The sequence below is a fragment of the Stegostoma tigrinum genome, chromosome 30 (assembly GCF_030684315.1).
Source record: "Stegostoma tigrinum isolate sSteTig4 chromosome 30, sSteTig4.hap1, whole genome shotgun sequence".
In the NCBI taxonomy this organism is placed as follows: domain Eukaryota; kingdom Metazoa; phylum Chordata; class Chondrichthyes; order Orectolobiformes; family Stegostomatidae; genus Stegostoma; species Stegostoma tigrinum.
In genome coordinates this window covers 1,982,907-2,009,153 of record NC_081383.1, presented here as the reverse complement: position 1 = coordinate 2,009,153, position 26,247 = coordinate 1,982,907, and the positions used below count along the sequence as shown (strand labels likewise).

At 48.5% G+C, this 26,247-nt stretch overlaps 1 protein-coding gene across 1 annotated transcript; it reads left to right on the top strand.

Moving 5' to 3' along the window:
* Window positions 1-1,504: 1,504 nt before the first annotated feature.
* On the top strand, window positions 1,505-25,898 carry tmem59l (transmembrane protein 59-like). The gene is made up of 8 exons (XM_059638422.1): window positions 1,505-1,561; window positions 3,598-3,703; window positions 9,402-9,496; window positions 11,960-12,106; window positions 12,405-12,534; window positions 14,382-14,499; window positions 15,615-15,732; window positions 17,053-25,898. Exons 1-8 carry the CDS (start codon window positions 1,505-1,507, stop codon window positions 17,200-17,202), a joined length of 921 nt encoding a protein of 306 aa, XP_059494405.1. The 3' UTR covers window positions 17,203-25,898.
* The last annotated feature ends 349 nt before the right edge of the window (window positions 25,899-26,247 follow it).

The following is a 26,247-nucleotide window of genomic DNA, read 5'->3' as shown; positions in this document are numbered from 1 at the left end:
AAAGAGAGATAGATGGAGGATGGGGGGAGGGAGAGAGAGAGATGGATGGAGGATGGGGGGAGGGAGAGAGAGAGATGGATGGGGGGAGGGAGAGAGAGATGGATGGGGGGAGGGAGAGATGGATGGAGGATGGGGGTAGGGAGAGATGGATGGAGGAGGGGGAGAGGGAGAGATGGATGGAGGATGGGGAGAGGGAGAGATGGATGGAGGATGGGGAGAGGGAGAGATGGATGGAGGTTGGGGAGAGGGAGAGATGGATGGAGGTTGGGGAGAGGGAGAGATGGATGGAGGATGGGGAGAGGGAGAGATGGATGGAGGATGGGGGGAGGGAGGGAGAGATGGATGGAGGATGGGGGGAGGGAGGGAGAGAGAGGGATGGAGAATGGGGATGGAAAGGGATGGGGGTGAGAGAGGGCTGGAGGGTGAGATGGTTGGAGGATGGGGAGGGGTAGAGGGAGAGCGGGATGGAGAAAGTGGATGGGAATGGAGATGGAGAATGGGGGAGAGAGAGGGACGGAAGATGGGGGAGGGAGAGAGAGAGAGAGAGAGAGATGGAGGATTGGGGGAGGGAGAGAGAGAGTTGGAGGATGGGGAGGCGGAGAGGGAGAGAGGGATGGAGAATGGGGATGGAGATGGAGATGGAGCGGGATGGAGGATGGGGGAGAGAGAGAGATGGAGGATGGGGGGAGGGAGAGCGAGAGGTGGAGGATGCGGGGAGGGAGGGTGAGAGGTGGAGGACGGGGAGAGGGAGGGCGAGAGGTGGAGGACGGGGGAGGGAGGGCGAGAGGTGGAGGACGGGGAGCGGGGGCGAGAGGGGTGGCGGACGGGGGGAGGGAGTGGGAGGGGGGTGGCGGATTGGGGGAGGGAGAGGGAGGGGGGTGGCGGAGGGCGGGAGAGAGAAGGAGGGGGGTGGCAAACGGTGGGAGGGAGAGTCAGGGGGGTGGCGGACGGTGGGAGGGAGAGGGAGGGGGGGTGGGGAGGGTTAGGGAGGGTGTTGGCGGAAGGGGGGAGGGAGAGGGAGGCGGGTGGCGGACGGAGGGAGGGAGACGGAGGGGGGTGGCGGACGGTGGGAGGGAGAGTCGGGGGGTGGCGGACGCGGCGAGGGTGAGGGAGGGTGTTGGCAGAAGAGGAGAGGGAGGCGGGTGGCGGACGGAGGCGGGTGGCGGACGGCGAGAAGGAGTGGGATGGCGGACGGGGAGAGGGAGAGGGAGAGGGAGGCGGGTGGCGGACGGAGGGAGGGAGACGGAGTGGGGTGGCGGACGGGGGTAGGGAGGGGTTCGCAGACAGGGAAAGGGAAGGTCACATGGAAACAAGATGAAGGCAGAAAAATTGCAGAGCAGATGAATGGAGGGAGAGAGTTTAAGTGTTGGAAAGAATGAGTAGAGATACTGGAAAGAGGGAGAGTGTGGGTGTGTGAGGGATTGAAGTGAGGTTTGGGGAAAGGATGGAGTGAGTGAAGATTAGACAGAGAGTGATGGTGGATAGAGAGGGGCTGTGCTAGTTGATGGGCTATGCTTTGTCACAATGTAATCACACTCGAAGACCAGCTACAAATATCAATGTAAGCCCTTACAGTCTGCAACCAGCAGATCTCTGAAAATGTTTCCCTGCAACCGCAGGAAATGCTACACTTGCCCCCACACCTCCTCCCTCACCCCTATCCCAGGCCCCAAGATGACTTTCCACATCAAGCAGATGTTCAGCTGCACATCTGCCAATGTGGTATACTGCATCCACTGTACCCGGTGTGGCTACCTCTACATTGGGGAAACCAAGTGGATGCTTGGGGACCGCTTTGCAGAACACCTCCGCTCGGTTCGCGATAAACAACTGCACCTCCCAGTCGCAAACCATTTCCACTCCCCCTCCCATTCTTTAGATGACATGTCCATCATGGACCTCCTGCAGTGTCACAATGATGCCACCCGAAGGTTGCAGGAACAGCAACTCATATTCCGCTTGGGAACCCTGCAGCCTAATGGTATCAACGTGGACTTCACCAGCTTCAAAATCTCCCCTTCCCCCACCGCATCCCAGAACCAGCCCAGCTCGTCCCCTCCCCCCACTGCATCCCAAAACCAGCCCAGCCTCTCTCTGTCTCCCTAACCTGTTCGTCCTCCCACCAATCCCCTCCTTCCACCCCAAGCTGCACCCCCATCTCCTACCTACTAATCTCATCCTGCCCCCTTGACCTGTCTGTCCTCCCTGGACTGACCTATCCCCTCCCTACCTCCCCACCTACACTCACCTTTACTGGCTCCACCCCTGCCTCTTTGACCTGTCTGTCTCCTCTCCACCTATCTTCTCCTCTATCCGTCTTCTATCCGCCTCCCCCCCTCCCTGTTTATTTTAGAACCCTATCGCTCTCCCCCATTTCTGAAGAAGGGTCTAGGCCCGAAATGTCAGCTTTCCTGCTCGTCTGATGCTGCTTGGCCTGCTGTGTTCATCCAGCTCTACACCTTGTTATCTCAGATTCTCCAGTATCTGCAGTTCCTGCTATCTCTGAAAATGTCGACCCTGGGGTTGTGGGGGGGAGCGTTGTCAGTGATTGGGTCTGTGCTGGATTGTTGTATCAGCCTGAGAGCTGGTTTTGGGTGCTTTCGAGATGATTTAAAATTATTCCCAAGCTGAAGGGAAAGCAGCATTGACAGGTTTGTGATTTAATATTATGCCTAATGCTTTGAGTAGCATTGGGATTCAAAATCTGCAGGCAATCGTATAGTCCCACTTTGTGTGGATGACAGATTGAGGTGTGTGTCATGCTATCAGTTTCCCATCTGGTCCTATACCAGCTGATGAGAAAGAAGCTTTAATCGCTGTGTACTTCCTGTGTTGCTCTGATGAAAATTAACACACCATTTCAATCCAACCTATGGTGCAACTTTGAGATCAGAGGCTTGGGTTTTCTTAAAAATCTGAGTGCCACTATGTTTTTAAACCTTCAATGTTTAATTATCAATTCTCCATGAATTGTTAGCACTGCTCCCTCCATGACAAAGCAGTGGTGCGTGGCACAAGACTATAACCACTGGAGGGTTACAACTGTGATCCCAGGCTGTAGGGAGAGAGCTGATATCAGCCGTAGCATCAGGCAGAGGCTGCAGCATTAGTCTCACATGGAGTTTGGTCTCTGATTCCCCTCAATGCAAAGGTAGCAAAGTAATTTGCTAGATTATGGGGTCCCTCAGTGTCCAAGATCCAGTTATTTAGAATATACACCACTACAGCTGCCTGTGTGAGCAATTGAGGGGGCATGAAGCTCATGCCCCGATGAGTGAGTGAGAGTGTGGGGAGGGGTGGGGGCGCGGTCCCTGTTTCCCATAAATGCATTGACACATCTGTCCACAGCACCTTATGAGGAATTAAACAAAGTGCCTTAAAGAAAGCTATTGTGAAGGAGGAGCGTTTTGCTGGATGTCTTTTGTAAAACAAAACATAGTGCATCAAGTCAACAGTCACTGCTGAGTTATTTAGTTATGATACAGGTTGGTCCTGTATGCGTTTACAGTGTGAAACAGCCACCTCCAGACAGGGAGGAGGTCACCGAGAGGCACTTTTCATGCCATTCCCTTATGTCTGTTTACATTTTTCCTACAGGAGGCGCTGCTGAGTGCCTGTCAGCGAGGGTGCCGACTGTTCTCTGTCTGTCAATTTGTGGATGGTGTCAGTGGTTTGAACAGCACCAGGGCTGAGTGTGAGGCAGGTAAGGTCCTGGTGACAATATGACACGCTCGAAGGTCCTGGCCACCATCACAATGAAGAGAGAACTAGATTTCCGTTCCCCTTTGTGTGAGCACACAATTCCTGGCAACAGCCTGAATTTCAGGTTCTTGTGCTGCATGCTCCACATCAGAGCAAACATTTCCTCTCTTGTCACTCCTACCAACACTTGTAATCATCTTAAGCACTTTAATTCGATTACCCCATAAGCTTCTAATCAGAAACAATTGCAAGCTTTGTCGAGTACATAGTTCTTTGCATTTGTTTTAATATCCCTACCTCTGGACCAGGAGGTGCTCCTTCCCTTGAGATATGCAATAACATCTCTGAACAAATCAATTAAGACATAGCTCCAAGCCTAGCCCAGGAAACCTGTCCTCATAATTTAACCATTTGATGACTCCTTCCTGCCCAGCATGAACTGACTGCTGCTGCTTTGATGGAATTAGCTGCAGGAAAAGACCAGCTTGTGCATTTTAGCCTCTCCACACCCAATAACCAAACAATCCATCCTTCTCTTAACATAATGGGCAAGGGAGCAACAGGCCAGAACGTGATGTCACCCGCAATTCACTCTGCTGCTGGTGTTCATGTGTGACCAGTCAGGGAGTACACCAGCACAGGAGGGGACCGTTTGGTCCATTGTACCCAAACTGGTTCTTAGAAAGAACTTACTTCTTCCTCCCTTGGCTTGATTTTCTGTCGTCTTGTCCAGTGCCTTCCCACTGACGTCTGCAATTTTTGACTTTTTTTGTAGGTTTCAGAATTTCCAGTTCATGGGCTCCAGCCACACCCTCTTCGCCATACACATGCATTCTCTTCACATGTCCATCCCCCATCAGATCATATGTGAGCTCTCCACTTCTTCCTTGAAAGGCAGGCCTGAACCGTCCCCGTCCACTGCCAGCCTTCTCCACCTACCCGAGCCCATCCTCACTCTGAGCAACTTTGTCTTAAACTCCTCTCCGTTTCTTCAGGTCAAAGGGGTGGCTATGGGTACCCACATGGGCCCCAGTTATGTCCCTCTCTTTGTGGGGTATCTGCAACATTTCTTGTTGCAGTTCTACTCCAGCCCCCACCCACAACTCTTTCTCTAGTAAGCTGACGACATCATTGATGCTGCTTCCATTTCTGTTCTGGAAGTGAAAAAGCTTATCAATATTGCCTCCAGTTTCCAGCCTGTTCTCGCCTTCACCTGGTTCATTTCTAACTCCTCTCTTGCCTTTGTTGACATGTCTGCTTCCATTTCTGGTGATTGGCTAGCCACCAATATCCACTACAAACCCATAGTTATCTTGACGATACATTCTCACACTCAGCTCCCTGTAAGGACTCCATCCCATTCTTCCAATTCTCCATCTCTGTTGTGCCTGTCTGATGATGCTACCATTAGCGGACGGGGGTGGGGTCTCAGAAATATTGTCATAAAGTGAACATTGACCTCTACCCCACCCTCCCCTCCCCCCACTGAGAACTAAAACTGAAACACCCAAAGAGGAGCACCTCGCCCATAATCTGTAAAAGGAGGGTGGAAAGTGATGTAACCTGCCTTTCAGCAACTTCTAGTGGGTAAATAAAACAAATCCCTGACACTCACTTTACAATCAACAAGTAACAATTAATTTATCTAACCCTAACAGTGAACAAATTAACTAAACTATTAACAAACCAAACAAATCCCTTCTAACTACTGACTATTCCCAAATAAGACAAGATCCTAAAGGTATACTGTTCCAATAAATATAAGTCCCATGTACATAAAGATTTAGTCTTTCGAAATTACACCCAGGTTACGTGTCTTCCAGAATAATCTATGCCTCCTCCATCCATTCTTGTCCGGAATATTAACGAGTTTTGCCTAAGGTACCATGGTTATTTAGATGGTGCTTCCTCTAAGACAAAAAGAAGGCTGTGAAAACCAGCGATTCTCTTCTGAGAGCTGAGGGCTGTTAACTCTGACGGAATGCAGTTAGCTCTGGGGCTTTGTCCGACTGCCCCCTTCTTTTATATCCTGAATGGCATATCAATATTTCTTACAATATTCTTGGTCCTATGTTGTCAAAACCATCAGATTTAAATTAAATTTGTTTTTGTTATCCAAGTGTCTGGTTCAAATTGATTGGCTAAATTCAAAAGCTTGTTGTCTTGGTAAAAAAAAACTGCTGCTTGGCCTGCTAACTGCACGGCCTTTCAATATAAATGTTTCAGTTTGAGCGCTCTCTGTGCTCGTGCAAACTTTCAGGCTGTAGCTCAGACTTTTTTGTTTTTCCTTTCCCCTCTGTTTTCAATTCTGATGAAAGGTCACTGGACTCAAAACATTAACTCTGTTTCTCTCTCCAAAGGTGATGCCAGAACTGCTGAGTTTCTCCAGCACTTTGTTTTTGCTTCAGATTTCAGGCATCTACGATTTACACATCCTTACATCACAGTCAAAGAACTCCCAACCTTGCATCTGAATCTTTTGGGAATTATTTTAACTGTGTTCCCTCTAGTTACCAAACTTCCTGCCACTGAAAACCGATGCTTTCTATAAGAGAAGCCTAGGCCATGGTATGAAACAACAGAGTGAAAGCTTCTACAAGCATTTGAGTAAGAAAGGAGCTGTTAAAGTTTGTGTTGGTAGTCTAACAGAGAGAGTTTAGTGAATAGATAATGGTAATCTCAGAGATGACAGAGGCTTTGGACAGGTAGAAAACTGAGAAACTTCCCAAATGTCATTGAAAATGAAGCGGTGATAGTAAGGGACAAACAATCACCAAAACCAGGGAAAAGGTGCTGAGACAACTATTGGACCTTAAGGCTGACAAGGCCTCAAGACCAGAAGGCCTGGATCCTAGCGTATTAAAAGAGGCAGCAACACAGATAATGGGTGCAGTGGATATTATCTTTCACAATTCTTTCAATTCTAGGATGGTCCCACTGTCTTGAGCAATAGTGTAATTGAATACCTTTTATTGAAGAAAACATAGGATACCATAGATAGTAAAAACTGCCGATGCTGGAGTCAGAGTCAACACAGTGTGGATCTGGGGGAACACAGCAGGTCAGGCAGCATCAGAGGAGCAGGAAAGCTGACATTTTGGCTCAGGACACTTCTTCAGAAATGAGGGAAGGGGAAGGGAACTCTGAAATAAATAGAGAGGAGGGGTGGGGTTGGCGAGTGTAGGAGGGATGGTGATAGGTGAGTGAAGGTAGGCAGTGGTGGGGATTGGTCAGTGGGATGGGAGGGGCGGATAGGTGGGAGAGAAGATGGGCAGGTTGTGTCAGGTCAGTGAGGTGGGGATGAGAGGGAGGGTTGGTCATGGGATGAGGCTGGGATTCCTTGGATGGAGGGTGGTGTAGAGGCAGGTGTAGCACTTCCTGCAGTTACAGGAAAGGTGCCGGGGGTGGCGGGTCTAGTGGGGAGTGTGGAACAGATGTGGGAGTCATGGAGAGAGCAGTCCCAATGAAAGGCAGATAGGGGTGGGGAGGGAAATGTGTCCTTGGTTGTGGGGTCAGATTGTTAGTGGCGGAGAAGCCACAGGAAGTGCTATACCTGCCCCTGCACCCCCCCCCCCCCCACTCACCCCCACCACCTCCATCCAAGGAACCAAAAAAACCTTCCAAGTCAGACAGTGGTTCACCTTCACATCCGTCAACATGGTCTACTGCATCCACTGCTCCCAATGTGGCCTCCTCTACATCTGTGAGACCAAGTGAAGGCTCAGAGACCACTTTGTAGATCACCTGCACTCTGTTTGCGATAAACGACAACATGTCCCAGTCGCGAACCACTTCAACTTCCTCTCCCTGGGTGACATGTCCTTCCTGGGCATCCTCCATTGCCACAATGACACCATTCACAAACTGGAGGAGCAGCACCTCATTCTGCCTCGGGACCGTACAGCCCGATGGTCTCAATGTGGACTTTACTCTTGTGGAAAGTTTAAAACTAGGAGTATAGTTTCAGTAGAAGCAGTCTCTGTTTCAGACGGAGATGTAGACCATAGGTCCATAAGAATTAGCAGCAGGAGCAGGCTATTTAGCTCCTCTATTCATAGGATCACAACTGATCTGACATTCCTCACATCCACTTCCCTGCATCTTCCCTGTGACCCTTGATCCCCTGAGTGATCAAGAACCCATCTCAGCCTCAAATATACACAAGGACTCTGCCCCCACAGCTCTCTGTGGCAAGCAGTTCCAAAGACTCTCAACCCTCTGAGAGAAGAAATTCCTCCTCATCTCAGTCTCAGAATGGTTCCTGTCTATTATGAGACCGTGCCCTCTGGGCCGAGACCCTCCCATGAGGAGAAACATCCTCTCAGTATTTACCCTGTCAAGCCCATAAAGAATTCTTCTCTCAAAGAGCTGTTACAGTGCGAAATTCTCTGGCCCAGAGCGTAGAGGGAGCTGAGTCTTCACATTTACTCAGGCGGAGTTTGATTGGTTTTTGACTTAGTCAGAGACTCAAGGCTCACAAGGCAGACAGAAATGTCTAGATACCAGATTAGGAATGATCTTATTAGATGGTGAAGCAATGCCTTATGGCTGGCCCATACTTGCTCCAATATCCTGTGCCTCAGTTAAATTTCCTTCACCCCCTCTGCTCGAAAGAGAACAATCCCAGCTTCTCCGGTCTCTCCATGCCACTGAGGTCTCCTCTACAGCCTCACCCTGACATTGTATCTAAAGTGCTGTGTTGCATATGCACATCAAACTGAGGCTTAACACAGTGTTTTCTACTTTTAAAAGTGACTTTTTATATCATAAAGTAAATGAGCGATACTGGAAATAGTAAGCAGGTTTGGTAGCCATTGGTGATAAAAAATGAGAGTTAATGTTCTGCTCTTCTCTTTAGGCGTCTATTTTATCAGTTCACCTTGGTTCTGTTTTCCTTCTCAGGTTTGAAGAGCTATCCACAAAACTATTTATAGCCACACCTCCTTCCCCTTAACCCACTTTTGCTGCTCGCATGTGGTTTCCAACTCTTTATGTTTCAGATCTGCCAATGTTGTCTCCAAGATATTCAGTTTTCTTCGACCTGCTGATCTGAAACACATTCAGAAGTCACACAACACCAGGTTATAGTCCAATATGTTTATTTGAAATCACAAGGTTCTGGACAGTTGCCCCTTCATCAGGTGACAGCCACATCACTTTCCCTACATTGCACACTGTTGACTGCTCCTTTCAGTCACACTAACTCACTGTTTCATTTCTACTGCTCTGTATTTTCATTGTGTCCTTCATCCCAGTTAGCATTTTATTAAAAAAACACTTCTCCCCTTCATGTGAAAAACTTATCAGTTTCAGCAGCTTGTGGATCCCATCATTGCTCCAGTGCCCCATCCTTTCCCTCAAAGCTGCCCTTTGCAGATTCTCTCTGTCTCTCTCTCTCTCTCTCTCTGCATTTGCTGTATCCGATCCTGACCTTCCCATCTCTGATATTAGACACAATGTTCTCAGCAAACACTTAGCTTTATCCCCTTTCGCTCCCATCTCAATGAATTTCAAGCCTGATCTTACACTGTGCTGTTTGTCCATTGCCCCCTCCCGTGTGTTTGTTCATCCTGGACCCTTCCTTCTAGTTATAGCATCGTCCTTCCACAGCGACCCTCCCCAAATGTCAGGGTGGGGGCAAAGTGTCTATCTTTACCTTTTGGAGAATGGCACTGTGATGTATCTCCTTGTGTTCACAGCATGTTTGGAGGCTTACTCTCGGATGGAAGAGCAGTGTGGCTGCAACACTGGCTGCAAGGAGCAGTACCTACAGTCAGAGAAAAGACAGATGCAGGTAATAGCCCCTGTAGCAGTGGCTAACATACGGACTGAGTCACCACACAGTCAAGCAGCAAAGAACATGTCAGGGTGCATCTAACTGGCAAGTACAAATCACACTTTTATAAAGCAGTACAGTGCTGAAGGAGGTCACCTGACCTGTCAGACCATTCCAGTTAGTCCTACTCCCCTGGCAACCTGACTTCAAAGAAAGACTACCATTTCTTTCACCTCGACGGAGTGTCCCAAAGTACTTTACAACTAATCAAGTACTCTGTAAACTTTAGTGATTGTTTGTATCATAAAGAATTGCAGCACTTTGTTTAAACACAGCAAGATCCCACACCACAAACTGAGAGAATCATGGGACATTTAGCAGCCACCCGCAAGACCCATCAGGACCTTGATTTAACATTGCATTCAAAACATAGCAGCACTCCCTTAGTGCTGACCCTCGCCAGTGCAGCACTGGCCCTCCGACAGTGCAGTGCTCCCTCAGCACTGAACCTCCGCCGGTGCGGTGCTCCCTCGGCGCTGGCCCTCCGCCGGTGCGGTGCTCCCTCAGCGCTGGCCCTCCGCCGGTGCGGCGCTCCCTCGGCACTGGCCCTCCACCAGTGCAGCGCTCCCTCAGCTTTGTGATAGAAGAGTCAGCTTGGATTATAGATTCAGTTTCTGGAGAAGACGGTGACTTGCTCAGATGTTGGTTAAAGAATCTGCTGGCAGTTTTCTCCTTGCCTATAGTTTCACTTTCCCTGGATATCTATGATGGTACAGCCCACAGAGAGGGTACAGTGTGGGCAGTCGGTCACTCTGGCAGGTTTCTGAGGTCCTGGTGTCTTGTCAAATTTCTGAGATCATCACGATGCACTCACTGTCTGCGTTGTCCATCGGTCATTGCATCAATGGTGTCTCGGCTGAAAGTTCAGATCTCCAAGTGTTGGTCAGGAAGCTGTTTGTTTAACTAAAAAATCGATTGCATTTTTGTGCAAAGCCACATCCTGTATGAGGGCATTGTCCTCTGCCGGCCTTGGCCCGTTCTTTGTTTGCTGTGACTCAGGACCTCAATCAGGGCAGTGAGAATGTAATAAAGTGTCAGGCCCTCAGCCCCTTCCCACTCATTGAGAGGCAATGGCAGGCTCTGACCTTTAGTGAGAGCTGCAGCACAGTGAGTAATTCCTGAGCTTAAGTCACAGAGACCACCACTTTAGTTCAGCCCCTCCATAATGTCTAATCCTGCGGGATCTCTGCTCTCCTCCGCTTCCGACTCTTCCCCATCCCAGTTTGAATGAGCCATTCAGTGTGCCTGCAGCTCCAGTGCCCTGACTCTGAAAGTCCCTGTCTTCCTGTCCCTATTTTCACATCCTCCTTAAAATCTGCTTCTTTGAGCTTTCAATCAGAGATCTCGTTATGGTAACTTACACCAAGCCATACTCACACCCACAATGCCTGAGTTTACTGACCTACCATGGCCCCATGTTAAGCAACTCACTGCTATCTTTCACAGTTCTAATTTCTGTTTTCAGTCCCTCTGTTGCCTTGTCCCCTCTCTAACCCTGAAACTCCTGTCCCCGTCTCCTTTCTGACCCTGAAATTCCTGTCCCCATCCCCTCTCTAACCCTGAAATTCCTGTCCCCGTCTCCTCTCTAACCCTGAAATTCCTGTCCCCGTCTCCTCTCTAACCCTGAAATTCCTGTCCGTCTCCTCTCTAACCCTGAAACTCCTGTCCCCGTCTCCTCTCTAACCCTGAAACTTCTGTCCCCGTCCCCTCTCTAACCCTGAAACTCCTGTCCCCGTCCCCTCGCTAACCCTGAAATTCCTGACCTCGTCTCCTCTCTAACCCTGAAATTCCTGCAGCCCCACAACCCTTGAGCTTCTTGACCCAGATTTTGTCTCAGCTTCCTTCGTAACCATGCCTCTGGCCCTCCCGGCTTCAAACTCTCAAATTCCCTCACTCTACAGAAATGAAGTGGAAATCTGAAACTCTCTCCCCTTTTTCTAAGATAGTGCAGTTGGTCCTGGACACCAATCAAAATGAGCAAGCCTCTGACAGGGGTTGGTTGAAATTAGGGGGCTAAGTCAGACAGATCGTTTGTGGAAGGGATCGGCCGCAAAGCTATATTATCTGCTAGTATAGGCTCAAGGGGCTGAATGGTTATGTCTTCTTCCACAGCTACCTTCCATTCCTCACGTATGAGGTTGGACAGTTAGTGTTGGCAGACTGTTCAACTTCACGTGGCATCAGTGCTGAGTCTGATGCTGTTTTAATCCAACATCTACAAACATACTCTCAAACAAGGAGACCAGTTCACTGGCATGCTGGGCTTTGAATGCCCTCAGTACCACACAACGTTATGGGGCTCCTCTAACATGACTATGACATTGAGTTGGGAATAAATGTTTCTCTCTCTCTTTGTCTCTGTCTCTCTCTCTCTCTCTCTGTCTCTGTCTCTGTCTCTCTGTCTCTCTCTGCCCCTCGCAGCTTCTGACACCACCACCTGAAGCTTCCTCCATCTTCGATTATGTGTTGACTCTCTGCAGTGACATTGTCAGCTCAGCCCAGAGTTTAATCTCCTCCACTTGGACCTTCTACCTCCAAGCTGATGATGGAAAAGTTGTCGTCTTCCAGGTAATTTGGCACTGTATCATGCTCGGTCTGTGGCCCACCCTCTCTCACTGTTACTCAGCCTTTATCACAAGCTGCCTCTCTCTCACTGTCTACTTTTCCATTTGTTCTTCTGGCCTCTTGGTCTCTTCCTGCCCCACCACATGCCTCCTCACACTACTTCAGGAAACACACCTCACCTCTCCCCTCTTCTCCATCCACCTCCATGCACTCCTTGGCTCCCCCCTCTCTCCCCAGTCCTGCCCACTCCCATCCCTTTGCGATTGTAACTGGGTGTAATATCCAATTTCATCCCCAACAGGCTCACCCAGAGCTTGAATTGTCCGCTCCGGATTTACAGGCTGTGCAGTTTGATGCGGGACAGGGCCCTGGCGAGTGGAATCCTCGCGACCACAAGGAGTTGATCCCAGGAACAGTAAAACCACAGACAGGTGAGGCTGTGCAGAAAATGTTCCGGCACATTCGGTCTGCTGGGCAGTAGCCAATCGTGGCTTTTGCTGAAGGGTCAGAAATGCTCAGCTAGGATTAAGAATAGAACAGGCTCCTGTTTGACCAGTGTCTGATCACAGGATATTCCCAAGCTCAGGGTGACCAATGAAATGCTTTGAACTATAGTTGCTGTTGATTTGTGAATGTGAAGGCTGCAGCAATTGGTGCACAGCAAGATGGAATGGAGAAGATGGATTGTAGCTGGGACTGATGGCCGTGGGAGGATTGGTGATCTGTGACCTCTGTTCACTGCACAATGATGTGTGTGGTATCTTCACATCCACCCGACAGGGCACATAGGGTCTCAGTTTAAGATCACAGCCAAAAGAACCTCTAACAGTGCAGCGCTCCCTCTGCGCTGCCTCTCCAGTGTGGTGCTCCCTCTGCGCTGACCCACCCACAGAGCGATGCTCCCTCCTCGCTGACCCACCCACAGTGGGGCTCTTCCTCTGCGCTGACCCACCCACAGAGCGACGCTCACTCGGTGATGACCCTCCAGGGCAGTGCTCTCTCCGCGCTGACCCACCTGCAGCACGGCGCTCCGTCTGCGCTGACCCACCCACAGTGGGGCTGTCCCTCTACACTGACCCACCCACAGCGGGGATCTCCCTCTGCGCTGACCCATCCGCAGTGGGGCGCTCCCTCTGCGCTGACCCACCCTCAGCGGGGCACTCCCTCTGCGCTGACCCATCCGCAGTGGGGCGCTCCCTCTGTGCTGACCCATCCGCAGTGGGGCGCTCCCTCTGCGCTGACCCATCCACAGTGGGGCGCTCCCTCTGCGCTGACCCACCGTCAGCAGGGTGCTCCCTCTGCGCTGACCCACCCTCAACGCGGCGCTCCCTCTGCGCTGACCCACCCTCAGCGGGGCGCTCCTTCTGCACTGACCCATCCGCAGTGGGGCGCTCCCTCTGCGCTGACCCACCCTCAGCGGGGATCTCCCTCTGCGCTGACCCATCCGCAGTGGGGCGCTCCCTCTGCGCTGACCCACCCTCAGCGGGGCACTCCCTCTGCGCTGACCCATCCGCAGTGGGGCGCTCCCTCTGTGCTGACCCATCCGCAGTGGGGCGCTCCCTCTGCGCTGACCCATCCACAGTGGGGCGCTCCCTCTGCGCTGACCCACCGTCAGCAGGGTGCTCCCTCTGCGCTGACCCACCCTCAACGCGGCGCTCCCTCTGCGCTGACCCACCCTCAGCGCGGCGCTCCCTCTGCGCTGACCCACCCTCAGCGGGGCGCTCCTTCTGCGCTGACCCTTGGACAGTGTCTCACATGGAGTGTCAGCCTTGACAGTGAGCTCAAGCCCTAGATTGAGGCTGGTATTCAAAGCTTTCTGACAGAGGGGAGTGAGATATGATATGACTGTATGTGTCTGGCTGTCTGGGGTAGTGGGTCAGTGGGTGTGGGGTGGTACAGAGATAAAGGGTTTAAATCCTGAATTAGTTTGCATCAGACAAGTGAAACTGCTCCCGGTGCGAAATGGGGCAAATAAAAAGGGGTGCAGACAGAGTTAAGCAGAGTTGTGTCCTCTGGTTATCTTGGCTTTGCTCTGTGGTACTCTGACCCTGACCTCTGCTTGGAATTCATTCCCGATATTTTCAGCGCATCTGTGTCCGTGTGTGTGTGTGTCTGTATATGTCCGTCCATGTGTGTGTCCGTGAGTGTGTGTCCGTGAGTGTGTGTGTTTGTGTGTGGCCTTTACCACAGCACCTTACTCACTCCCCCCATCACAAGCTACAGGTATTCAGCTAACCGAGAGTGCTAACCCTCACTCCGTGTTGCTCATTCCTTACAGTTGTACATCAAGGTGCGGAGAAGAGAGTGAGTGCAAGGCCACACCCTGTGTTCAAACAGGCATCTGTACATCAAGAGGGATTGTCGTCTCAACATGACTTCCTGGCCTGCATGTCACGGTATGAGAAGTCTCTATAAGGTGCTGTGTTGCCAGGAGACTGACTGGGTTTAACACTGCTTAAACTATATTCCTGACAAACCCAATCAGTAACATATGACTGATGTGGAGAACACACCTCCTGTGTCCAGACACCATAACAGCGAGTTCCTTCATCTATCTCTGTCCAGGCCCAAGGCCATTGCTCGGGCATCAAATTGTAGAATGAAATTTCGTGTGAATTGGGGCAGTCTCTGGCTAATGGAGGGGGTGAACAGGGGAAGAGCACGAGACCCAGCATGTAGGGTGTAGCAGGTCTTTGTTCTGGAATATTTGGAGAGACATCGCTTCCAAATCACAGCGCACCAGGAGGGTGTGAACTGACGGCTGAGACTCTAAATAACTCCGCTAGATCCCACTATTGGCCCCTGACCCAAGGCACCTGCTGTGTCCAAATGCCTGGGGAGTATGTGGGAGAGAGGGGCTGATAGCACAGAGAGCCTGGACATCGCTGTGTGGACTGCAACCAGGTTGCATATCCCAAGGATCTGTTGGTAGACACACTGTGAGCCCCAAATGATTTGCACTTCAATCCTTTCGGAAATTCCTGATGCTGCAGCCTCTCACTCGGAGAGATGTTCCCATTGAGAAACATCTCAGGAAAAATAATCACTCAAGCAGTGGTAAGGTAAGGATATTCGTTAAAACACATGGCAAGCTCCTGCTGTTCTTTCAAATTGTGACCATGGGTTTACTTTTATTTTTTTCTTAGATAGAAGGCAGACAGCACCTTGGTTTCAATGTTTAATTTTAAAGACAGCATGTCTGACAGTGCAGCGCTCCCTCAGCGCTGGCCCTCGGACCATGCGGCGCTCCCTCAGCGCTGGCCCTCGGACCGCGCGGCGCTCCCTCAGCACTGGCCCTCAGGCCGCGCGGCGCTCCCTCAGTCCTTGCTGGTGCTGTCAGTCCTGAGTACACACTCCAGTCTCTGGAGTGAAGCTTCGGACTCTTGGCGCTCTCTGAGGTGTGGCTTGTCTCTGTGACGGTAGATTGTTCCCCTGTCAGTTGCTAACAGGCTGGAAGGTGAGTGGCCAGGGACTCAGCCTTCATGACCTGCCCTGTGTGTTGCTCCCTCAGACGCTCTGGCCTTCCCCGCTGGATCCTGGCTGCCTGCCTTGTGCTGTCTATCCTGGTGATGCTGTGGCTGAGCTGTGCCAGTTTAGTAACTGCTCCTGAGCAACATGTGAAATCGCAGGTGAGTTCCATGGTATTCACAGTCGATGAGCCAAAGGGCCTTTTCTGCGGTGGACAACTTTGTGACCCAGAGCAGAAACCGGCTCTAGGCCCAGACATGTCATTGTTGATGTTTGTGTTTCATTCAGCTCTCTTCCATCCTTCCTTTTCTCCCACTGTAACCCTGTCCTTTTTGTGTATTTTCCCCTCTTCAATATATTCAAATTCCCTACCAATATCATCTCATCAATTACCTCCTCCACTCCCTGTAGGAGTTCCACATTCCCGCCACTCACAGGGTAAACGTGTTTCTCATGAATTCTCGAGCGATTTTGTTCAGGGCAGCCTTGATGTTCGTGGCACCTGGTTTTGGTCTCTCCATTAATGGAAACATCTGTGTGAAGGCTATTACACAGAGCCGATTCAGAACTGAAATATTTCAATCAGATCACCCTCCAGGCATCTCTGAGAATCAAACCTCTACCTCTTCAGCCTTTCTCTACAGCTTGTCAGGTCTGTTACCAGCCATATCAGTCATCTCACTATCACTTTCACAGCCTGTTGACCTGAACTGTTCATAGAAAGAAAGAAATTACATCTCTGTAATTGTGTGTAGGGAATTCCAGCTTACCACTCACCCAACAAAATCACTCTGTTTGGGAAACACTGAGTATATTTTACAAATTACACAACCATTTTCTTTATCGTTTACGGACTGATGTAAGTATTGATGGAAAGACCCCAGGACATTGCGATTCTAAAGCATTAATTCAAACAATGATGTGTTAGGGAGAGTTAACTCCAGACCTATCCCAGCAGTGTTTGATGGGGCCAGTGTACAGGAAAGTGTTACTCTGAGTTTAAAAATGTAGAGAGAGATTTACTTTCAGTTTAAAGGCAAGGGCAAACTCTGCTTTGTTTAAGAGTGTAGAGGATGTTTTTACTCTGTACCTAAGCCCATGCTGTCCCTGTCCTGGGAATGTTTGATTGCAACTGTGTCAAGGCAGCTTTACTTTTAGTTTGAAAGATTTATTTAACCCCATACTGTATCAATCCTGGGATTCTTCGTTCGGGACTATATTGAAGAAGCTTTACTTTTCATTTGAAAGAGTAGAGAGAGCTTTACTCTGTATCTAACCCTGTGATGTCCATATTGTGGGAGTGTTTGATGGGGGCGGTGTCAAGGGAGCTTTACTTTTAGTTTAAAAGAGTAGAGGATGTTTGACTCTGAATCTAACTCTGTGCTGTACCACCTGGGAGTGTTTGGTGGGCTCAGGGTCATTTCTCATTGGGAGTGGTTTGTCTGATTTTTTCTCTCTCTCTCTCTCTCATTGATCTGCAGCCTCTGAGCATTAACGGTGATCAGGAGGGGATAGAGAAGACTCCCTTGTATGGATTGACTCCCCTCATCACCATCTCATTCAGGGAGCAGGAGGAGGACAGTGTGGGGCCTCTGCCTGTGAAAGTGGATCTGAGTAACACCATCATCTAGAATTTTCCATCTCCCAGTTTAAAGAGACAGTTCCATCTTGCTTGCTCATACTCCCAAGAAAACATTGACTCATTGATCCCTGCCCTCCTGTTTCCATTTTTATTATGAACTCATTCGGGACTGGCACCCAGTCAAAGAAAACCTTGGATTACACCTTCTAGAATCAAGACATTGAAAATCTCTGGACGCTTGTTGGCCCAGGATTCCAAATTCCTCCTTCGTTAAATTGAGGTCTGAAGGAAAAGTGTGCAAGTTTCTGGGACATTCAGATCTCCCTGGATCATATTGTTACTTGACTACTTGTTCTCATTCTTTGGGACCATGTAACGGAGCTCCTTGTTTGATCTTTGGTTCTTGTAACTGTGACTGGGTGAGTTTTAGGGGAAGGGGATCTGAGTACAGTTTCTCTGTCTGTTAGAGAATGAGGGATTCCTGGCCTAGAGGCAATTGATTTCTGACGGGACAAATAATCCTGACCAAATAGATAATGGGTACGAGCATGTATCCTGTGCTGAAATGAAAAGCTTTCTACAGTGTTGATCTTGAGTGCATCAATTCCAGCATGGGAATGAGTTTAACATGACACCTTATCCATCCACCAGTCAGCTCTTATAGGACCAGCCAGGCCTGAGTTTGGCACTGGCAAGGCCTGAAAGTAGAAGGGAGATGTTTTAGGCCATAGAGTGACCGGCATCATTTGACAGAGTTGGGGTCTTGCACCATCAGTGGGTAATGAACAGGAATTTGATTTAATTTTATTATTGTCACATAACACAGTGAAAAGTATTGTTTTGTGTGCTATCCAGGCAAATCATAGCTTACATGAGTACGTTAGGGTAATAGAACAGAATGCAGAATACAGTGTTACAGCTGCAGAGAAGGTGCCGAGAAAGATCACCTCTAATATCTGAGGGATTTATTCATAAGTCTTACAACAGCAGGACAGAAGCTGTTCTTGAATCTGTTGGTACGCGTATTCCAACTTTTATATCTTCAGCCCGATGGAAGAGAGTATAACTGGGGTAGAGGGAGTTGGGGGGGGGCGGTCTTTGATTATGTTGGCTGCTTTCCCAAGGCAGTGGAAGTGTAGATGGAATCAGTGGATGGGAGGGTCTGAAGAAGGGTCTAGGCCTGAAACGTCAGTTTTCCTGCTCCTATGATGCTGCTTGGCCTGCTGTGTTCATCCAGCTCCACACCTTGTTATCTCAGTGGATGGGAGAGCTGCTTTGTCTGATGGACTGGGCTGTGTTCATGGCCCTCTGTAGTTTTTTGTGGTCTTGGGCAGAGCAGTTGCCGTACCAAGCTGTGATGCTTCCAGACAGGATGCTTTCTGGGGTGACAGGAGTTGGACAGAAGAAATAGAATATTTTTAACAAAAGTGGAAATTGCTGGAAAATCTCAGCAGGCCTGGCAATATCAGTGAAGAGAAATCAGAGTTAACGTTTCAGGTCCAGTGACCCTTACTTAGAACTGGACCCTAAATATTAACTCTTGATTTCTCGCCACAGATGCTGCCAGTTCTGCTGAAAATTTTGAGCAGATTCTGTTTTTTGTTTCAGATTTCCAGCATCCACGGTTCTTTCGGGTTTTATTTTTAGAAGAGTTTTTATTTGATTCAGGTGTTTTTTGAGTAACAGTTTGGGAATGTGGTGAGAAGGGGTCTTGTGTAGAGGGAGAATCCAGTAGTTCTGCCCTCAGGAAGCTGTAACCTCTATATCCTTAAAAATGCTCACAGAGGATAGCTCTGTTCATCGCTGGGTATGGGGTGAGTGGCTGATGGGGTTTCATTCTTGAATAGAGATGTCATGAGTTGCATGGATGGATTTAAAATTGTGTTAGGACTGTGAAAATAAATTGCCTTTTAGAATGGGTTGTGAATTGGGGGAAATGTTTAGGGTGGAACCAGCCCTAGTTCCTTCTGGGATTTGATTGCGGGGAAATCTCTTCAACCATTCCAACTCGAGAAGGTAAAGGTCAAATAAGTCGGCCTTCCCGCTGACCAGGAAGTGTTTCATTGTGTCCCGTCCTGATCTTGCAAGTGATTCCTTTTGCATTTTTATCCAAAACGGTCGGGATTGTTGATCGACCAGCGGAGACGAGAAGCTTTGATGAAATGGAACCTTCTGATTGACAGCCCCTGTGAGTGATAGAGGTGTCCGGAGTGTCATCAAAGCCTCTGAACTGATATTAATTAATCAAGTCTTTCGCTCCTTCCTGTGAAGTGTACCTTGCCTCTATTTAATCCACTTTCCAAGAGCATTTATTGATAATTATTGATTATTCTATGAAGAAAGGCTGAGGGACTTGGGTCTGTTCTCATTGGAGAGAAGGAGGCTAAGAGGGGATTTAATAGAGACATACAAGATGATCAGAGGATTAGATAGGGTGGACAGTGAGAGTCTTTTTCCGAGGATGATGACTTCAGCTTGTACAAGGGGGCATAGCTACAAATTGAGGGGTGATAGATTTAAGACAGATGTCAGAGGCAGGTTCTTTACTCAGAGAGTGGGAAGAGCGTGGAATGCCCTGCTGGACAATGTAGTTAACTCAGCCACATTAGGGGCATTTAAACAGTCCTTGGATAATCATATGGATAATGATGGGATAGTGTAGGGGGAGGGGCTTAGATTAGTTCGCAGGTCGGCGCAACATCGAGGGCCGAAGGACCTGTTCTGCGCTGTATTGTTCTATGCTCTATGTTCTAAAGAGATCACTGCCCATGAGCAGCCCGTGTGTAGGCAAGCTGCTCAACTATGGCAGGCATTGCTTTAGATCCCACTTCTGTGATAAATGGAGCTAAGCGACTGAGCTGATGCAATCAAATTAAACGGCCAAATAAAAGCAGCAAGGTCTCCTAAAGTTCCAACATCCTCAACCTCCTGTATCCCTGTGTACACAACCCATTGTGATCAGGTCAAGAATACAGACTGTCATCTTCATTGACCCAACTGAGACCAACAAAGGCCAGAATACAACCTGAGAATGTTCCCTCTGTGAAATGCAGCATCTCACAAGGCATGGTGCCATTCCTTGATGTATAATATTTACAGACTGTTGGCTAATGATCCTGTTGTTCACCATGTGATTTGGTTTTCATTTAACATGTGTTTAAATTTATGGTGTAGTTTTGAGTCCCCTGAAGTTTACATGGTTACACTCTCTGTCTTTAACGGCCTCTCTCCCTCTCTCTCTCTGATGCTCCTACCTTAGCCTCTGTCACACTCCCACAGGAACATTGTCAAATACAATTTAACAGCAACCAAAGTAAGTCAATATTGGGTCAGATGACAATAGCTTAGCCAAATAAATAGATTTTAAGGAGTGTCTTAAAGGAAGAAAGAGATATACCATAGAGAGCTGCAGAGGTTTAGTGAGGGAATTTCAGAGCTGATGTTCCAGGCAGCTATAGGCCCTGGTGCACAGGAGGGGACCGATTGAAAGTCCAGGCTGAGAATTGTAAAAGTGACCTGTTGCTGGTCTGGCAGCCAGAGGTGATCATAGAGCGATATACACACTTTCTCACCAGTTGCTTTGTTTAGAACATAGAACTGTACAGCACAGGAACGGGCCCTTCGGCCCATGATGTTTTGCTGAACATGTGCTAAATGAAACTAATCCCTTCTGCCTGCCATTGGTCCATTCCCTGCATATTGATGTGCTTATCTAAAAGTCCTTTAAATGCCGTTATTGCTTCTTTCTCTTTGTTTTTTAAAAATTTCTCTTGCTGTCTGTGTATCTGTTTCTGCATCTCACGCATTCACTCCATTTTCTCTTTCTTCTCACACTTGCACACTGTCCCTTTCTCTTACCATTTTTACAATCTGGTTTGTTTGTGCATGCTCTGTCTCTCTCTCTCTCTCTCTGTCTGTCTCTTTCCTCCACCCCCCTTTCACCGTACTCTCACTATTTCTCTTTTTGTTTACTGGACTGAAGTGCTTTAATGAGATGACTGTGTAGTAGGCCGATTGACAGAGAGTGATTGTCAAAACCCCATTATCATTGTCGTGTGTGATTGGATAATAGAAGTTAATTAGATGGATTCTGGTCTCTGATTTATGAAAATGTTTGGTTTGATCCTGGTGTTTGCTGGTTACAATATCCAGGGGTGAGACATGTCCACCAAAGAAAGCTGAGAGTGGCCTGGCGTTATGTTGGGCATTGACTGCTAGCCACAAGGAGCCTGTCACACTCTGGGCACCAATTACACACTAATAGCTGTCTGTCACTGTGGTTCAGATGTGTTTGTGCCTGGGGGTAGGGTAATGGACTGGCTGTGTTACCGGACTAGCAATGCAGAGACTGAAACTGATGACAAGATACAAGAGTTCAAATCCCAAAAGCTAATGGACTCATTAATTATTCAGTTAATTAAATTAATAAATCTGGAATTAAAGTGCTAGCATTAGTAATGGCAACCACCAAAACATTACCAGATTGATGATTTTTACAACTGGTTCACTAATGTTCTTTCAGGTTGAAAATCTGCCTGATTCTGAAATGACCTAGCAGAATATTCCAAGGGGTTCTAAAAGCTGACTTGTGATAGAATTAATTAGAGATGGGTAATAAATAACTAGCTCAGCCAGCAACACCCAGATGCCATATCACATGAAAGAAAGTCCCAGTTGATAGGAGGCCAGAACATGGGATCACGGGAGCTGAATGGAGGGAAAGGGCGGCTGTGCTGATAGCAACTCATATCATGACAGGACCAGAGTGTGGGATGGATAAAAACACATGGAAGGCTGGAATCAGGCTGTAAAATGATTGACCTCATGATTGACTCCTGAAGGCTGTAGGGTTCTTAAGTGGAAGATGAGATGCTGTCCTTTAAGCTTGTGCTGAGACTTCTTAGAGCACTGCAGCAGGCCTGCAACAGAAATGTTGGCATGAAAACACAATGGTGTACTGGAGTGGCCAGCAACTGGACGTTCATGGTCATTATGTGTTCTGTAAAGTGGTCGCCCAGCCTGCATTCATCTCCCCAGTGTAGAGGAGACCACAATGTGAGCAGTGAATGTAGTTGACTAGACTGTGTGAGGTGCAGGTGAAGCACTTCTTCACCTGGAAGGTTTGAAGATAAGGAGGGAGGAGGTAAAAGCGTTATGCCTCTTGCGATTGCATAGGAAGGTGCCGTGGGAATGAGTGCAGTGGAGTGGACCAGGGTGTCTGGAGGAAGCGGTGTTGTGGCATTTACTGCCCATCCCCAGCCAACATTGAGAAGGTGAGGATGATCTGCCACCTTGAACCGCTGCAGGCAGAGTGCTGTGGGTTGACCCATGATGCCCTTGGGGAAGGATTTCCAGGATTTTGACCCAGTGACAGTGAAGGAACGGTGATATATTTCCAAGTCAGGATGGGGAGTGGTGCTCCCATGTATCTGCTGCCTCTGTCCTTCTGGATGGTGAAGGTGGCACGTTTGAAAAAGTCTGTCAGAAAAACCCTGAAGGCTTTAGGCACAGCTCAGACCAAGGTTTGGGATACACTGGGGAGACATTCTTTTCAAGCTCCAGTTTATGAAGGTTATAGCACCGTCTGGGGTAAAGTTAATCACTTGTTTTGTTAGCCAGGAGAATGCTCTCTATGAGGAGGGTGTACCAGTGTGAGGAAGCGGCATCGCAGTCATTTTGGATCCTGACTTCAACTGTTGAGAGTTCCTTCCCCAAGCCGATAACATGTTAGAGCCAAAGATTTGAAACTGAACAGAACTCTGGCACTAACCTGGGCCGTGACGTTTGAGCTTCTGCATTTTGGTGCCACGTTCACTGGCTGAATCCAACGTAGCTGTACTTTCAAAACCGACACTTTCAAACCAAAGTTCTCTTTCTCAGAACGGAAATGCTGTCAACTTAAACACTCTGTTGGAAAGCATTAGGGTCAGGAAATGTAGTGGAGATAGATTCAGAGCCTACACTATGGATATCATTAAATTTTATACTTTCACCTCTATCGGTGGGGGGTGGTGTTTAATGGGGGGAGTTTTCATCTGACTAGAGCTGGGTCTGTGTAATTAATATGTCCTGCAGTGAGGGGTGACAGTGCAGAGGGAGCCAAACAGACCTGAGATGAGGGGTCACTCTCTGTTTGCTCAGAAATGGCCTCCTTTGATCCTTTCTTAATTTTCCCATCGCATTCTCATGATGTAGCTATGGTAGAACATCCTTGGGTTAGCATTTCTTTTAAAGGATTATTCATCCTTGTGTTTATGTGTTCGTGTGTGTGTGCCTGTGTGTCTATGCGTGTGTGTTGGTGTGTGTGCGCGCGCGTGGACGTGTGTGTGTGTGTGTGTGTGTGTCTGTGTGTGTTGGTGTGTGTGCGCGCGTGTGTGTGTCTGTTGGTGTGTGTGTGCGCACGTGTGGATGTCTGTGTCTGTGTGTGTGTGTGTCTGTCTGTGTCTATGCGTGTGCGTGCGTGTGTGTGTGCGCGTGCGTGGACGTCTGTGTATGTGTCTGTGTGTGAGTGTGTGTATGGGGGGTGGGGGGGGGGAGGTTTGTGGGGGAGTGGTTTGTCAGTCTCTATTACAGGGTGAGGCTCGGGCAGGCCCAGTGTCCTGGATTTTGGCCCAGTCACATCCCTTGAATGAAGAAGGTCCTCCTGTGGACTCCATCACAAACTGAGGGCAATGACTGAGTCTCGGACACTGGCCCCTTGAGCAGATTTCTCCTCCTGCTGCTCAGGAGGTGGGGGTCATTGGTACCAGCTACCCCCATGCCCCGCCAGCCTCAGTGCCCACGCCTCGTGCAACTACATGGACAGCTGTTTGACTGTGGGCAGCATCACAACTGAGATCAATCCATGCCTTCAATGAAATGCTGTTAGTTTGTGGATGAGTAAGGGTGGCGTGAGTGCTGGTTGTTTACGCTGAACTGTGAAGGTCAGAGGTCACTTGCAAAACCTGCTTCACTCCAGTGTCAAGGGGACAGACTCATGTTAAAGTTGGGTCCCTGGATGTAAATCATCCTCAGGGGCCTTTTACCCAGGGTGGGGAGAGGCCAAAACTAGAGGGGCATAGGTTTAAGGTGAGAAGAGAAAGATTTGAAAGGGACCTAAGGAGTAACTTTTTCACACAGAGGGTGGTGTGTATCTGCCAGAGGAAGTGGTGGAGGCTGGTACAGTTACATTTAAAAGGCACTTGGATGGGTATTTGAGTAGGAAGGGTTTAGAGGGATATGGGCTAAATGCTGGAAAATGGGACTAGATTAGTTTAGGATATCTGAGATAACAAGATGTAGAGCTGGATGAACACAGCAGGCCGAGCAGGAAAGCTGACGTTTTGGGCCTAGACCCTTTTTCAGAAAATCTTATCGGCACGGACAAGTTGGACTGAGGGTCTGTTTCTGTGCTGTATAGTTGTCTGATTCTGTGGCTATAACCAAGACCCTTTAACATTGACCAGGACTGGAGTCTGATGTAGGATCCAGGCTAATTTTCCAGGATGTAACTGACACGACCCTCTCTGTCTATGTCTCTCTCTCTCTCTCTTTCTGTCTCTCACTTTGTCTCTCTCTCTCACTTTGTCTCTCTCTCTCACTTTCTGTCTCTCGCTCTTGCTCTCTCTCTCTCTCTCTCTCACTTTCTGTCTCTCACTCTCACTTTCTGTCTCTCGCTCTCGCTCTCTCTCTCTCCCTCTCCCCCTCTCCCCGTCTCTCTCTCTCATCCCCCCTTCACTGTCCTCTCACTGTCCTCTTTCCCATCCCCACAAGCTCATGCCTGTGTTTAAGTAGAATTTCCAGCCAGATTTACCTTTTCATGTTGTGGGAGAAGATTTAAATAAGACGCTGTTGAACTTTACCATTTCTCAATGGTTTCTTGTCGACCTGACCAGCTTCCTGGAGCGTCCTTCCGTCAAGTTCCAGACCAACCCAAGCTGAGACTCTGGGGAGGTAGATGAGAAAAATTAGGTGGACGGAGAGTTGCCAGTCCCTGAGCCTGGGGCCTGTTGGCTATTCAGACAGCCTTGTTTTTGTCTTTCTGTGTTGGTTCCCACTGGAATATTCACAACCTATATCTGTCCCCGACTCCTGCCTCCAGCTGTTACTTATCCTTCCAGTCATTGTGGAAACTGCTCGATTTTAGCAGCTACTCCACCTGCAGTCCCCTGCCCTCCAGACCCACAGAGTTCACGACTTCAATCTGTAGCTGCCCAACCATGGGGCCAGCCTAAACTTCCTTTCCAAGGATGAGAAAGATTGTTTTAATTCCAACCCATCACCATCTCTTTTCACCTCCCTTGTCATGTACTTGTTGAACTTCCCTGAAATGTATCTCTGCTATTCCCTTCACCGTCTGGGAGCAAGTCCCAAATTCTCACCTTCTCTGCATTATGTGCGTATTCCTCAATTCTTCATTAGATTAATTCATGACTGTCTCGGGTTTATCTCCCAGTTCTGGTCTCGCTCACCTTCTGTATGGCTGATTTCTCAAAAGGCTTTTTAAAGACCTCTGTCAGGTCACCCCTCATTCTCTTATTTTGCCAGAAAGTTGCCCCATCCATTTTAGTCCCTCTCAATAGTTATAACCAATCAGTCCGGTATTATCTAATGTAAATATGTTTGTAGCTTCTGCAGTAACTCTACCCCTTTAGAATTTTGAGAGCAAAACTGTTCACAGTTCTCCAAGTGTGGTCTAATCAAAGTTCAATGCAAGTTTACTGTAACTTCAGTTGTTTTTTACAATTAAACCTCTCCGGAAATGAATTCTAGTGTTTGATTTATATTGTTCAGATCTTGCTAACTTGCCTTGCTGCATTGAATAATATGAGTCTGTATCCCCAGATCATTCTGCTCCATTACTTTGTCTTTGAATAATAAATCAAAAAAGTGTTGCTGGCTTATTCTTCCTGCAATGACTGCAGGTCAGAAATGTTTCATGAAATGCAAGCAGCTGAGATTTCCAGTGCTGGTAAAAGGTACAAATATTTCTTGCCATCAAAAGATATTGCCCAACCTTAGTCTATTTTATAATTACATTACCGATAAATTGCCCTGCACATTTGTAAATCCAGTATGGATTTGTAATGGGGAGGTCATGTCTGACAAACCTGTT

Excerpts from the sequence above, each read along its gene's own strand:
- tmem59l (XM_059638422.1), top strand. The coding sequence starts at position 1,505 with ATGGGCTATGCTTTGTCACAATGTAATCACACTCGAAGACCAGCTACA. Across the intron at positions 9,497-11,959 it reads CAGAGAAAAGACAGATGCAG|CTTCTGACACCACCACCTGA; the intron begins GTAATAGCCCCT and ends TGCCCCTCGCAG. Across the intron at positions 12,535-14,381 it reads AACAGTAAAACCACAGACAG|TTGTACATCAAGGTGCGGAG; the intron begins GTGAGGCTGTGC and ends CATTCCTTACAG.